The 15,520-nt window shown below is 45.2% G+C and overlaps 1 protein-coding gene across 2 annotated transcripts in view; it reads right to left on the bottom strand.

Moving 5' to 3' along the window:
• ILKAP (ILK associated serine/threonine phosphatase) overlaps window positions 1-14,212 on the bottom strand; it is a 33,220-nt gene extending 19,008 nt beyond the window's left edge. The window contains exons 1-4 of one of the 2 annotated variants that reach the window (XM_032753282.2): window positions 14,016-14,212; window positions 5,300-5,365; window positions 4,769-4,825; window positions 480-599 (exon numbers count right to left, since the gene is read on the bottom strand). In XM_032753282.2, coding sequence (XP_032609173.1) covers window positions 480-599; window positions 4,769-4,825; window positions 5,300-5,365; window positions 14,016-14,070 — 298 coding nt within the window. In that variant the 5' untranslated portion in view covers window positions 14,071-14,212. Of the gene's footprint in view, window positions 1-479; window positions 600-4,768; window positions 4,826-5,276; window positions 5,366-14,015 lie in introns of those variants that run through there. The other variant, XM_032753291.2, reaches the window with a different exon arrangement.
• Between the last annotated feature and the right edge of the window lie 1,308 nt (window positions 14,213-15,520).

Raw genomic sequence — 15,520 nt, 5'->3', positions numbered from 1 at the left:
TCTCTTTAGTTAATACTTTTCGTTTTCTTCCTCACTAACTTTGACAAGTTACACAACTGACTACAAATTTCAACGGCTTTTTCCAGGCTTAGGGAAGCTGCCTACTAAGCTAAATCACGTAATTCAAAGCACTAATTGACAAACTGCGAACAAAGATTGGAAGTCAGAGAGAGATTAGGTGGTCTAAAAACTAACCATTCACTGCAGAAGGCTAAGAAAAAAACCACCTGTATTTTTTAACTCTTGAGGAACAAATGCAGGTTTCCTATCTGATCAAAGGTAGGATCAGAGATAGTTGTACATGAAAAGTAGGAGAAAGCGCAGAGAAACTTGGAAATTCATTTGCAAAAAGGGAACCCTACTCATTTCTTAAATACAGACATAAAAAGAAAGTATTATTAGAAAGCTGAAACTGGTTTTGCTCTGGGTTGTTTTAAAATATGAAGTCTAATACATTTGTTTTCAAACTGTCTGAAAACCTTTACAAACTTTCTTTTCCACAAGCTCTTCACTGCCATTCTTCTCTTCCTCGGAGGTTTTTCTCTTTGCGCCTTTCCCTTCATTCTTTACCATCTGGGATATTGACGTGGCAAGAGAACCTGGAAATAAAGTAAAAGCCGGACAGAAACACAGCTGTAGACTGTTGGAAAAAGTCACTAGTAGACTGGGCTTCATCCTAGCACTCAAAGACAAGGTCATTTTAAGCAAGGACTGGCAGACCCAGGCAGATCCAGGAGTTGTGTCTTCACGGTTGGATGGGTGGGGGGTCCCACAGTGAGAGAACATAAAGTTAAGATCCAGGCCCTGAGTCAAACTGACCCTGCTGAAGGGGTTTGTAAAAGACTTTTCCCAGTGGCAAAAATACATTTTTTTTTTGGCCTGTAGCATATACATGTTTTTATATCCACAGGCTCTTAGTGTTAAACAAACACTTACAAAATCTGTAAGCAAACTAACATATCCTAATCAAGTTCCAAAAAGTAACAAGTACCCGAAACGGCTCAAAATGAGGTAAATGGCAGCCTTTAAGAACTGTAATATATCCTTTCAAAGGCAAAATAAGGCTGCCACAGCTGTTCCCACTAGCAAAAGGATGAATCTGTACTCAAAGCTAAGGGAATCTGCAGTGTATGTGTTTGAAATGAGAAAAGTCAAGTGTCAAAGAGGTGTGCCACTTAACCTATCAGTCTCAGCTGTCTTCACCCGTGCTTAACACGGTAAGAATACTGTCATCTCAGAGGGATGTTTGAAAATGGGTTAGGACAAGTAGGAAGAGCATTTGTCACAGTGCCTAACACATCAATCTCCAATAAGGGCAGCTGCTGTCCTAATAAATGACTTGAAATGTTCTCTGCATTTAGGTATAAAGTATGCAATAGCCAGATGCAGTGGCACATGCCTGCAGTCACAGCTACTTCCGGAGACTGAGGCAGAAGGATCACTTCAGCCCAGGCATCTGAGACCTGCCTGGGCAAAGTAGTAAGACGCTTCTCTTAAAAAAAAAAAAAAAAAGGATACAAGTACTTATTTACTTACTCAACCTACTCTTTGCCAGACATTTCTTTTTGTTTTTGACACAGGGTCTCGTTCTGTCACACAGACTAGAAGGCAGTGGCATGATCATAGTTTACCGCAGCCTCCAACTCCTGTGTTCAAGTGATCCTCCCACCTCAGCCTCTTGAGCAGCTGGGACTGAAAGCAGGAACAACTATACCCGGCTAATTTTTTAATTTTTTTGTAAACACAAGGTGTCTTTTTTTTTTTTTTTTTGAGACGGAGTCTACTCTGTCGCCCAGGCTCGAGTGCAGTGATGCAACCTCAGCTCACTACAACCTCCACCTCCCGGGTTCAAGCAATTCTCCTGCCTCAGCCTACAGCCGTGCACCACCACACCCAGCTAATTTTTGTATTTTTAGTAGAGACGGAGTTTCACCATGTTGGGTAGGCTGGTCTCAAACTCCCTGTGTCAGACATTTCTTAGTGCTGAGGAAAAAGTAATGAAAATGTTCCTGTCCTCAAGAAGAGTAAATTAGTTGCACAAGGACCTATTTCTGCAACAGTATAACATAATACACATACGCACCCTGCATAATGCAACACAGATGTTTCCAACAGTTTCTCTCCCAAAGGTCCCCATTAGTGTCCTGTGGCTTACTGCATGGGTTCCAGTTTTCCCCATATGGATGTGAAACTATCTCCTTTAAAATTCCAAAACAGACGGCCAGGTGTGGTGGCTCACACCTGTCATCCCAGCACTTTGGGAGGCTGAGACGGGCAGATCATCTAAGGTCAGAAGTTCAAGACAAGCCTGACCAACATGGCGAAACCCGGTCTCTAATTAAAATACAAAAAATTAGCCGGGTGTGGTAGTGCCTGTAATCCCAGCTACTCGGGAGGCTGAGGCACGAGACTCACTGGAACCCAGGAGGCAGAGGCTGCAGTGAGCTGAGATCTCGCCACTGCGCTCCAGCCTAGGCGACAGAGCAAGGCTCCATCTCAGAAAAAAAAAAGAAAAAGGCCAGGCATGGCAGCTCATACCTGTAATCCCAGCATTGTGGGAGGCAGAGGCAGGCAGATCATTAGGTCAAGAGATTGAGACCATCCTGGCCAACATGGTAAAACCCCGTCTCTACTAAAAATACAAAAATTAGCTGGGTGTGGTGGCATGTGCCTGTAGTCCCAGCTACTTGGGAGGCTTAGACAGGAACTTGAACCCGGGAGGTAGAGGTTGCAGTGAGCCGAGATCGCAACACTGCACTCTAGCCTGCCAACAGAGTGAGACTCTGTCTTAAAAAAAGAAAAATAATAAAATTTCAAAACAAATTATGGCTTAGTACATAATCAACTTTTGTAAATGGTTCCTGCCTGCTTAAGAATGTGTTATCGGGCCAGGCAAGGTGGCTCACACCTGTAATCCCAGCACTTTGCGAGGCTGAGGCGGGTGGATCACGAGGTCAGGAGATGGAAACCATTCTGGCTAACATGGTGAAACCCCGTCTCTACTAAAAACACAAAAAAATTAGCCGGGCATGGTGGCGGGCGCCTGTAGTCCCAGCTACTTGGCAGGCTGAGGCAGCAGAATGGCATGAACCTGGGAGGCAGAGCTTGCAGTGAGCTGAGAGCACGCCACTGCACTCCAGCCTGGCCAACAGAGCAAGACTCAGTCTCGAAAAAGGAAAAAAAAAAAAAAAAAAGAATGTGTTATTGGCCGGGTGCAGTGGCTCACACCTGTAATCTCAGCACTTTGGGACTTTGGGAGGCCGAGGCAGACGGAACACAAGGTCAGGAGTTCGAGACCAGCCTGGCCAATATGGTAAAACCCCATCTCTACTAAAAATACAAAAATTAGCCAGGCATGGTGGCACACGCCTGTAGTCCCAGCTACTCGGGAGTCTGAGGCAGGAGAATCACTTAAACCCGGGAGGCAGAGGTAGCAGTGAGCTGAGATTGCGCCACTGCACTCCAGCCTGGGTGAGAGTGTGAGACTCTGTCTCAAGGAAAAAAAAAAAAAAAGAATGTAACTTCTCAAGAAATCTAAAACACTAGGCCCAAGATTATATATCCAAAAAATCAAGCTTGTTAATAGTGTTATGTAAATCTTCTAAATTTTTACTACTTTGTCTTCTGTCCTGCAGATAACTACGAGACAGCTATACTGTATCTTCATTTTTTCTATTAAATCCCTTAACAGCCTTCTTTGAACATATTAACTTTCCTTTTTTTTGGAGACAGAGTCTTGCTCTGTCACCCAGGCTGGAGTGCAATGGTGTGATCTTGGCTCACTGCAACCTCTGCCTCCCGGGTTCAAGCGACTCTCCTGCCTTAGCCTCCTGAGTAGTTGGGACTACAGGCACGTGCCGCCACGCCCCGCTAATTTCTGTATTTTTAGTAGAGACAGGGTTTCACCATGTTGGCCAGGCTGGTCTTGAACTCCTGACCTGAAGCGATCTAACCACCTTGGCCTCCCAAAGTGCTGGGATTATAGGCGTGAGCCACCGTGCCCAGCCAGAACATATTAACTTTCATTACAACTAAGGGTACTATCTTTATTGGGAAGGTTTCAGGCTACACTGTGAGTGTGAGGATGCTGCAGTCTTTTGGTATGGGTCAACAGCCCTGAAGATTGAGAATTCTTATGTAAGATGACTATAGTACTTTTTCTAAAATACAGAAAATACACCTGCATATGAAATGGGATTACCTGCATTCCCCACTGCCCCCACACCATCTATCTCCCAGCCTCTCCTAACCCTCACCTTCCCCAACCAGAGGAGCTCTACCTAAGAAGTCCTCATGAGACAGAATCATACCTTTGCCACAATGGCAACAGGAATCTGCTCTATTCTTCCCTTCTACTTAATTAGGACATGAAAAGGAACATTTTCAGGAGGAGGTAGAGCCAATGCTACTAGCCTTGATACATATGAGTCAAGCACTCTGTTTAACAAGGCAAATCAGAATAATGGACTCTGAATTTTTTAAAAATGTTAATAACAAAGTTAAGAGTAAATTAGTGAACTCTTAATTCTTAAAGGCAGTTCCAACAATCTGAACCTCAAGAAGTTAATATCACCAGAAAGTGATATAGTATTATCTTATCTTTCTGCTTCCAATTAATGTGCCTGTTTATAGTTTTAGTAAACCTTATGCTGTATTATGACTTAATGTCATCCAAAATCCTGTTAAAACCTATACATAAATTTCACACAAGAGCAAAATACTATATGTATTATTTCCATCAGCACCTTGGATTTTTCCTACCACTTACCTGAATCGCCACTGCTAGCAGGTGGGAGATCATCAAAAAGCAAAGGTCCCCCTGATCCTGAAACACAGCAGAACACTTAGTGAGCCCACAAAAAATACGTAAGGCTTAAGTTTCAGAATCCATCCCACCAGGACACCTATGTAGGTTACTGAAATAAACTCAAAACTTTTGCGTCAATCCAGTGGCAACTCATACTGCAGTGAATAATATCTTGAACCTATTTTAAAGTCCTATTATTTCAAAGGAAATAAAAATCTGCCTTAAAAAGTTAAATTGTACTTCAGGTAGTAAAATAAATACTCAAATGAACCAGAGAAAACTGCTCCACATTTCCTCGCAGTACTTCTCAGGGCTAGCGACTAGCAGATTTTTCTGCCTTACCTGATGCCATGGATTCAAAACTTAAAGACAGTCCAACACCTAAAACATCTGTGTGTTGAAAACGGGGGAAAGGGAAAAAGATTGAGACAACTACAATCCCAGGATGAGTAGAGACGTTGACACACACCTGGGAGAGCCTGAAGACTGTACCTGAGTCAGTACTGCTGGCCGGAGGGAGGTCATCAAAGAGCAGGGGTCCTTTCTGAGCTTCTTTCCCTAAAACACAGAAAACCTGTTTAGAGAGCATGGTCATCATCCAGGACAGATTTTCAAAGAGGAAGATCATGTGGTCTCCCCTGCTTTGAGTCAAGTTTGCTATTAGATTCTAATTTTCTCCTTCCTGTTGGGCAAATTTTTAAAAAATATTTTCTTAACAGCTTTTTTAATATGGGCATCTGTTTCCAACAGTTACAATCAACATAAAAGCAATGATTGATGCCCTAACAGGCATTTTCAGGGCCACTGAATATTTTGAGGAAAACAAGTATTTTCTTGATAATTTCATTATTGAAATCATGAAACATTTAAAAGTATTTCTTTAAAATAGAATCCTGGGAAGAAAAAAACTGATTCTAGACCAGGAAAACAATACTTGAGACTTCAAGGTAGACATTCAGAAATTTGGGGTGGGGTGGGGTGGGGGAGGGGCCTTCAAAGACCTACAGGTATATAAAAATCCTATTTCAGTAACATTCTGCAAGGGAAGAAAATCTGTTGGAACCTGGTGTCCCTAGCCCCAGCACAGTGCCTGATTCAATAAATAGCTATGGAGAAAATAAGGAGCTTCAGGTAACCAAAGACAGATAGCCTCAGGAGAAAGTCGGGAAACTCTTTTAACAAAAAATGTGAAGCTTTACACTCCAAAAGTATGTCTTGAATGTTTTATGCCCAATTATCTTTTTCCACATAAAATTTAACCACCATTCCTTATTATCCAGCTTTTTGCTGAAATTCTATTTAAGCTATTAGATATCTGAACTGGCACACAAGAATCCAAGTTGAAAGTATACACGTTCACCTCCTGTAAAGTTCAACACACCAACCAAACACACCAGCTTTATCCCACCTCTTGTTCCTCAGAGTCCAAGTATAAAAATGTGCTCATTTAGGCCAGGCGCAGTGGCTCATGCCTATAAACCCAACACTTTGGTAGGCTGAGGTGGGAGGATTGCTTGAGTCCCGGAGTTCGAGACCAGCCTGGACAACGTGGCAAAAAAATGTCTATGAAAAAAATACAAAAAGTAGCCAGGTGTGGTGGCAGGCGCCCGTAGTCCAAGCTACTCAGGAGGCTGAGGTGGGAGGATCAACTGAGCCCAGGGAGGCCAAGGATGCAGTGAGCCGTGATTGGGCCACTGCACTCCAGCCTGGGCAACACAGTGAGACCCTGTCTCAAAAAAAAAAAAAGTACTCACTTAAAAACCAATTCGCTTTTTTTTTTTTGAGACTGAGTCTCACTCTGTTGCCCAGGCTGGAGTGCAGTGATGTGATCTTGGCTCACTGCCTCTACCTCCCGGGTTCAAGCAATTCTCCTGCCCCAGCCTCCTGAGTAGCTGAGATTACAGGCGCACACCACCATGCCCAAATAATTTTTGTATTTTTAGTAGAGACATGGTCTCACCATATTGACCAGGCTAGTCTTGAACCCCTGACCTCAAGTATTCTGCCTGCCTCAGCCTCCCAAAGTGCTGGGATTACAGGTGTGAGCCACCATGCCTGGTCTAATTTTTGTATTTTTAGTAGAGATGGGGTTTCACCATGTTGGCCAGGTTGGTCTCAAACTCCTGGCCTCAAGTGGTCCACTCGCCTCACCCTCCCAAAGTGCTGGGATTACAGGTGTGAGCTACTGTGCCAGGCCAAACACCAATTCACTTAAACAAATAAATTTATATCCCCAAAGAGGGTCATCCCTATCATCTTTTTGCCTCCATTTAGAAATGAGCTGGGTATCAACTTTCTTCTTTTAAAAACAAAAGCTTTCATTAAAAATTTATAAACTTAAGGGATGAAATTTCTCCCAGGGTCTTTGGGTTGGAAGTACCTAAAATACACAAGAAATTCCTGAGTTAACAAAAAATAACTATTTTGCTTTATATCCCTAATACAAATGGGAAAATGTATTCTAATCCCTCAGGATGACCCTAAACAAATTAAGGAATTGCAAATACTTTCACTTTTCTTACGAGTGACATAAAGACTCTATTAGAAGTATACAAGAAGCAGAAGAAAGCCATTAAAAAGTATTTAGTATGGCCAGGTGTGGTGGCTCACACCTATAATCCCAGAACTTTGGGAGGCCAAGGTCAGGACTGAGGTCAGGAGTTCGAGATGAGCCTGACCAACATGGTGAAACCCTGTCTCTCCAGAAATACAAAGATTAGCTAGGCATGGTGGCAGGTGCCTGTAGCCCCAGCTACTTGGGAGGCTGAAGCAGGAAAACAGCTTGAACCTGGGAGGCGGAGGTTGCAGTGAGCTGAGATAGCGCCACTGTACTCCAGCCTGGGGGACAAAACCAGACTCTGTCCCCACCACTCAAAAAAAGTATTTAGGATAACCATTACTCAATCTATTAATCCACTTACAAGAATTCCTAATATCCCGAAGTAGGTCACTTTTGCCCAAACGACATTGGGTCTAACAATCAAAACGCCCATTCTCTGGACAGACTCAAAAACCACGAGATGATCCAGACAATCACGCTGCATTCAGTGGTGTCACAGAGCCAGATGTCTTAGGACAAGGGAGGGGACATTTACAGCTAACAGCCCAACCTGAAGAGCAAACAACCCTTCTGCTTGTACTAGGTCATATTTTAATTTTTGAATTAACTTGCCCATCTAAATCAGGTCTTTCCACTGCCACTGTACAATGGGGGAAGTCTTCTTTTACCCAGGTAATAAATACATTTTCAGTTCTTGCAAGCATTCCTCACAATGCAACTTCCAGCTTAGTATTAATACTAGCCTGGCCCCCTCTCCTTTGGCTACAGTTCAGTCAGATGGTGCCCCAAACTGAGCCCCATCCCCAGAGAACTGCCTGCCACCTTCTTTCTCACTCTGGAATACTATGAGAGGTATTTCAATTAAACACAATGAGACCATCTTACATTTTGCTGGCCACAACTGGGAATGGCTTCTAAACATGATCATACTGCCTGCCTGCCAAGCACTATTCTAAGAGCTCTATACATCTTCTCATTTAATTCTTATAAGTACTATTATTATTTACCGATGAAAAAACTGAGGCACTGAGGTCAATTACCTGTTCAAGATCACAGAGCCAGTAAGGAGTGGAGTGGGGATTCAAGGCCATGCAGTCCATGCTCTTAGTGAGGTACTATGCTGCCTCCATACATGGGCACCCTTTCAGAAACTTCACAAACACCAACTCATTTTACCCTTACAACAATCCTATGATGATAATCCTGAGATTTTATAAAATCTCTGGAATATCTTTTGCATCATCAAAAGGATCTAACTTAGAAGTCTGTACGTGGATTCTTTAAAAAAATATCTATAGGTCATAGATACATAAGGAAACTACCGAAAAAATATCTATAGGTCATAGATACATAAGGAAACTACCGATTAGTCAAAACCTTAGATTCTTTTCTTTTTTTTTTTTCAATTGAGACAAGAGTCTCGCTCTGTGAGCCAGGTTGGAGTGCTGTGGTGTGATCACAGCTCACCGCAGCCTCAACCTTCTGGCCTCAAGCAATCCTCCCTCGTCAGACTCCCAAGTAGCTGAAACTACAGGCATACAATACCATGCCCAGCTAATTTGTTAACTTTTTGTAGAGATGGGGTCTCACTATGTTGCCCAGGTTGGTCACAAACTTCTGTACTCAAGCAATCTTCCTGCCTCAGCATCCCAAAGTGCTGGGATTACAGATGTGACCCACTGTTCCAGGCCCTTACATTCTATTTTGAATAAACTGAAATTCAAAGCATTGAGGGCTGCAATTATTGGACAAAGTGTGACCTTAACCTAAAAATCTGGAGGAGGCCCCTCCCCCAATCTTAAAAATATTAGAACCCTAATAAGAATACAAGACTAAAAATGTTCATTAACATAGTTAATCTCACCTAGAACTTTTTTTTTCCCCCCCAGTTATTTACACTCTGGAGCTAAGTCTACTGGAAGTTATATACTAGGCTGAGAAAAATACCCTTGGGTTGATCATATTCAGGTCAAAGGTTGCTGTATCCAATAAAGTTAAAAAAGGATGTTAAAATATTTTGCCTAAATTGTTTTTTATACCTCAATTTTTTTAACTATAAAATAAATCCAGGTGTTTTCCAAACACCACAGAGGCATTATCAGAAAAAAGGGGGGACAGGTTCCACCACACTCCCCAACCACAGTATGAGTTTAGTGTATCCTTTCCACTTTCCTTAATGCTCATGTACATGGATACATGCATTTTAACTTGTAGAAGACAGAGTCATACTCTACACAATACTCCACATATATTGTTCACATAACCCATCAAGGCATGCTGCTCCAGGCCAACACACCTGAGTCTGATTCTCTCCAACAGTGACACATGGGAAGCATCTCCACTCATTCGACCAGATCCTTACTGATGGGTTCAAGCTTTTCCCAGTTCTTCATATGACAAGTGATGCCACAATCAACAACCTGATACACATATTCCTGCTTAATCTGCTAGACTGCTCGTCAAAGGATATTAGTTTAAATCTGATAGAAGCCAAAATTTGTTCCCCAAAAAGTTGTAATTTTCACTCCCAAAACACTTTATGAGAATGCCTATTTCGCTACACATTCACCAATGTTACCAACTGTTGCTAATCTGATAGGTGAAAAGGTAAATGATTCCTCAGCAACTTTCTGTTGATGGGCCATTTGTACTCCTTACCTCTGAACTGGGAGGATACATCCTTTGACCATTTTTCTGGTGGGTTTTATTTTTCCTATTAATTCTGAGAGCCTTTCTTATACCCTTAGTAATGTAGATCGCAATTATTTTCTCGGTTTGTCTTTTGCCTTTATAGTATCACGTGTCCCGCAGAAATTTTAAATTTTTACATAGTCAAATTCACTTTCACTTTTTATGACTTTTTTCTTGTTCAATCCTGTAGTTTTACAATCTGTTTTCCTCTAATACTTTAACCTTTATGTTCAAATATTCATTTTTTTTTTTAATCGTAGAGACAGGGGTCTCACGAAGTTGCGCCAGGCTCTTCTCAAATTCCTGGCCTCAAGCCATCCTCCTGCCTTGTTCCCCCAAAGCGCTGGGATTACAAGTATGAGCCATCGAGCCCAGCCTCCAATTTTTTAAAAGTATTTTTAAGATGGTGTGGCAATCAAATATTTTATTTCGTTCTCAACAACTGATCATCAATTTTTAATGTACTAGTGTAGCAACCAAGTTAAGTAAAAGAACTACCCTATAAAAGTGCAACCAAGTTACTGGCAAAGCAATTTTAAACCATGACACCTTTAACTGACATACATGGATTGTTAATATAAGCTGCCAATCTTAAAGACATCAAGTCTGCACTTTTATGGGTATGACATAGAAAAGTTCCATTTCTGCCTGATATGAACAAACACTTCTTTTTTTTTAGGTAAAATATATATATCTCTCCTTTAAAAAACTTGATTCAGTCAGCAAATAAAACTTTTAAGAGCTTGGAAGAAAACTACTAATTTAGCAAAATACCTGAAATGTTTAGTGCATTCTATGTATTTTTCTAGATTATAAACATTTAAGAGGTTTAGGAGTGGGAACATTAGATGCAACGTTTAAAATAAAAATAAAAAGATCTAAACAAAATATTAATACATTTGATGTGACATAAGCACTGCAGTATTCTCCCTTTGGACACTCAGTGCTTTCCCATAATTCATTTAAGACTGCATTTTTCCACTTTTAAACAACTGTTAATGGCTCAGCCAGGCACAGTGGCTTACACCTGTAATCCCTGCACTCTGGGAGGGCCAAGGTGGGAAGAACACTTGAGCCCCAGGAGTTCGAGAGCAGCCTGGGCAACATGGTAAAGCCTCGTCTCTACAAAACATACAAAAATTAGCTGGCTGTGGTGGTGCACACCTGTAGTCCCAGCTACCCAGGAGGCTGAGGTGGAAGAATCACCTGTGCCCACGGAGGTCGAGACTGCAGTGAGCTGTGTTTGTCATTGCACTCCAGCCTGGGCGACACAATGAGGCTGTCTCAAAAATAATAACCCTGGCTAACATCTATAAAACACTATACATTCTACCCCACAGTATGTGCAGCACCATACATACTGTACTAATTTGTACAGTAACAGTGGGAAGTGTCATCCCTTTTTACAGATGTAGGCATAGCCACAGAAGGCAGAGTTAGTAAGTGAAGAGCTGGATTCTAAACCAAATAGTCTGGTTACACTTTCTAAACAACTTTTCTTACGCCCTGTGAAAATGACGAGGTCTTTTATTGTTCACTGCATTAGAGATTTGTGGTACCCACATACCATGTGTGAGGGTCATGATGCACAGTCTAGACTCATTATTCCATTCACTTTAGCAATCAATATGATTTATTCAAAGTATGGCTTTTTTTTAAAATCACAGTATTTTCACAAGTATGTGAAATCAGATTCTGTTCTTGTACAAACGATTTTAACCTGTCAAATCTCATCTTGTTGGTTGTAGCTAACTGCCTGCAATGATAACTATGGATCCCAATTGTCACTCATTTTACTACTTATCCCTCTCAGCTTCCAATCATCTACAAATTATGAGATCTTCTTCGTTTTAAAGCTATTTTTAAAAATACACTCAGCCAAGCAGGACCTGTTGACAATGTCAGTGCCCTCCTAGCAGATGGGGAGCAGTTGACCAATCCATTCTCAGGGGGGTCAGCAGTTTAAACACCATGCACCCCCTCTGCCACCCTTTCAGCTCAGTCAAGGTTGGAAACGGAGTTTGGAAAAAACGGCAACAGGATGTACCTTTCCCACTGCATCTGGCAAAAGGCTGCTAAGGTGCCAACTTATGAGATTCTGAGTTGCCAGGTTTTTTGTCAGTCAAGGGAGCCGACTCCTGAGCAGAACCTAATTAATTGCAGGTAAAAAGCAATGGAGATTTTAAGACTCATAGGTTTACAGGCACACTGGTGAATCCAAATGCTGCCCCAAATATATTCAGATAGAAATTATACTCCACTGACAGAGAAAAAAGACTGCTACACAAAGCCAATTTTTACCCACAGCTAAAACCGTGGTTATTTTGAAAATGAATGGCTGAGTCAAGTTCAAAGACTCCAGCACCAGTTACTGAGATGCTCTGTACCATCAGAACGGTCAGTGGGGGCAAGGCGCGGTGGCTGACACCTGTAATCCCAGCACTTTGGGAGGCCGAGGCGGGCAGATCACCTGAGGTCAGGAGTTCAAGACCAGCCTACCCAACATGGTGAAACCCCGTCTCTATTAAAAATATAAAAATTAGCCGGGTGTGGTGGTCGGCGCCTGTAATCTCAGCTACTAGGGAGGCCGAGGCAGCAGAATTGTTTGAACCCAGAGGTTGCAATGAGCTGAGATCTCGCCATTGCACTCCAGCCTACGCGACAAGAGCGAGACTCCGTCTCAAAAAGTAAAATAAAATAAAATGTTTTCTTGCCCAGAATTACTGCAAATCACAAGCCTGATCATCCTTGGAAGCTCAATTCAAACACCGCCTCCTTCCCCAGTCTCTCGGTGGGCGACAATCCCTCCTCAAGAGTCCTCAGCATTTCCCACAGTCATTAACTTTTGCCAGTTTTAATTACCGTAATTAGTACCCTTCGGAAAGCAGCTCTTAGAAAGCGAAGGCTGGGCCTTACTCACCTCCGTCTGCCCTACAACAGCAGTTCCCAAACCACTGGTCTCCAGCCCCCGCTGGGTTGGCCTGGGGATTAGTAACAGATTGGGAAACCCCACTCTCGGGGATTCGGATTTATTGGGGCTGAGGTGGGCCTGGAAATCTGAACGTCTTAAGTTTTCCAGATTTTCTGCCCCCAAGTTAAATTTGGTAATAAGGCCCTAAACTACAACATCAAGCTGGAAGTCTTGCATATGAAATATTCACGCGTTTTGACAAATGAAACCCGGAGACTGTAACCCACAGGACGCAGGGATTAACACAGGCCCTGTTTCACGCTGCTAGGATGCTGAGCTCAAACCACAGCCCACAGGGACCCCCACTGGCAGGGGCCAGGGCTTAGCAGATGAGCGGACCCCTTAACTTGAGGGAGAGGGGGAACTTCCCGTGGACCAGAAAAAAAAAACAACTACTGTTAATTATCACAAAATCATAGGATGACAGAAGAGGCATCCTGTCTTCCAGGCTTCAAAAACACGAAGGATTAAGATGGTGATTAATTCAATCTCCTGTGCAAAAAAACCGCCAAGCCCCTGAACTTGCACCGGCCCGGAACGCGGCCGTTCCACAGCCCGCGGGTGAAGTGCGGCCCGGAAGCCGCGGGCGGGCGGCGCGCAGGGCAGCCCGGGCCGCGGGTGGAATCGTGGCGCGGGGGCCTGCGGGGCCGCCGGGCGTTCAGAGCTGGTCCCTCGGGTTGGCCCACGAGGTCGCGCCGGCGCCTTTCACCGCCACGCAGAGGGGCCGTGGCCAGGGCGGCGCGGCCCTTTCCTTCCTGCGTAGCGAAAATGGCGGAGCGGCCTCTCCGAGCTCCGCAAGCGACCGGGCCTCCGGCAGGGCCGCCAGTGGGCCGGACGGGGCCTGGCCAGGCAGGAGCAGGCCCCGTGCAGCCCGCGCCGCCCGCCGCCTCCCAGAGCCGACGCCGCCTCAGCCGCCCCGGGCCTCAGGCCGCCCCTATCCCGCCTGCTCTCCCTTCCCTGGCCGGCCCGGCGGCAACGCCGCTTACCGGCAGCCGGGCGCGGCGAGCGCTCGGGCTCCGGCAGGTCCCCGAAGAGGTCCATGGCGGAGGCTGGGCGGCGGCGGCAGCAGCGGCAGACGCTCAGCCCGCGAGCAGCGGCCGGGCTCCACACCCCGGGCAGGCGGCGGCAGCGGGCGGGCGACGGGCAGGGGCGGCCGGCGCCGTCAGTCACCTGCAGGGAGAGCCCCGGACGCCACCAATCGGCGCGCGGCGTGGCCCGGCCGCCCCAGAGGGCTGCGCGCGGGCGGGGCGGGGCGGGGCGGCTGGAGCGGCGGGGCGGGGGGGGGGGGCGGTGCGCATGCGCATAGGCCCTTCCCGCGCCCCGACTGCGAGCCGGGCAGGCGGCGCAGCCTGGGCCCCGCGGTGTTTCCCGCCTTGGAGAACCCCGGGCACCTCCTGCTTTTCCTTGGTGGGGGGTGTCCGATTTCTGTCAAGTTTCGTTGAGTTCCTGTCCAAGAAGGCCTGTCCAGAGAGAAATGTCTGAGCTCAAGGGCAGCCCCGATGCCTGGGAAGGCTTTCTGGAGCTGTTGCCATCTCTTCGGCTCGTCCTTCAACCACAGCGTGCCCGGTTTCTGGCCTGTTTTAGAGGCTGAGAAACCGACGCTTGGATGGAGCGGCCCTGGGCGTCGAGGACGGAAACCTCAAAAGATGCCGGAGGGAAAGGAGGCATTCCCTGACCTGTCTGCACCCACTGGTCTCTGTGGGGAGCGGAGAAGAGGGGCTCCTCCTTGGTGGTGTCCCCCTCCATGCCTGTAAAGAGAAAGGCGGCCACTGACGTCGGGGAGCTGGCCTGGTTCTGCAGCCAGGACTTGGGGTTGGTCTGGCACAAACAGCTAGGCCCGGGTGTTCTCTTTGTATGTGAGCAATTTCATAAAACACCAACATCAGGCCATGATACAGATCAAGAGAAAAAAACAGACCACTGTGTAATCAAGTCTGAACACAGACAAAACAGGAACACTGTCCAGGCCGCAAAAGTGACCACATTCCCCTCGTCTTGGCCAATAAGAGTGATTGCTGCTTCTTTACCATTACATGTTTAGCCTTTGTCTAGTCCTCCTGCCGTCTAGATAAGCTTCATCAAGATACCCAGTCATGGAATCCTCCTCTTCCTGACATCCAATCCGGAGCAAAGGCCCGTTTCCATAAACGTTTCCACAAATCAACTAACACAAACCCAAACCTTACATGTCCGTTCCAACACCGTTTACCCAAGTTCCCCAGGTTATGTGGTCTCCCTCCATGCAAAGAGTTCAGCCCAGTTCATTCCAGGGCAGATGTATTTCTGGTGCTCTCTGGCTGTAGGACATGGAGGGAGCCCAATGAGGCTTCATGCCTCTCATCTGCGTGGCTTCTCACTAGCAACCGTTTGAGATCTTCATGCTGCCTCCTCCATTACAGCAGAAACACATAAGTAACAATGCTTGTAACAGTTAAAGAAAGAGGAAAGGAATACAAAAAGCGGCTCAACATTAAAAGACAGGTTTATTTCA

This window comes from Hylobates moloch, unplaced genomic scaffold (genome assembly GCF_009828535.3).
Source record: "Hylobates moloch isolate HMO894 unplaced genomic scaffold, HMol_V3 SCAFFOLD_1, whole genome shotgun sequence".
Lineage (NCBI taxonomy): Eukaryota > Metazoa > Chordata > Mammalia > Primates > Hylobatidae > Hylobates > Hylobates moloch.
This window is presented reverse-complemented; position numbering and strand designations above follow the sequence as displayed.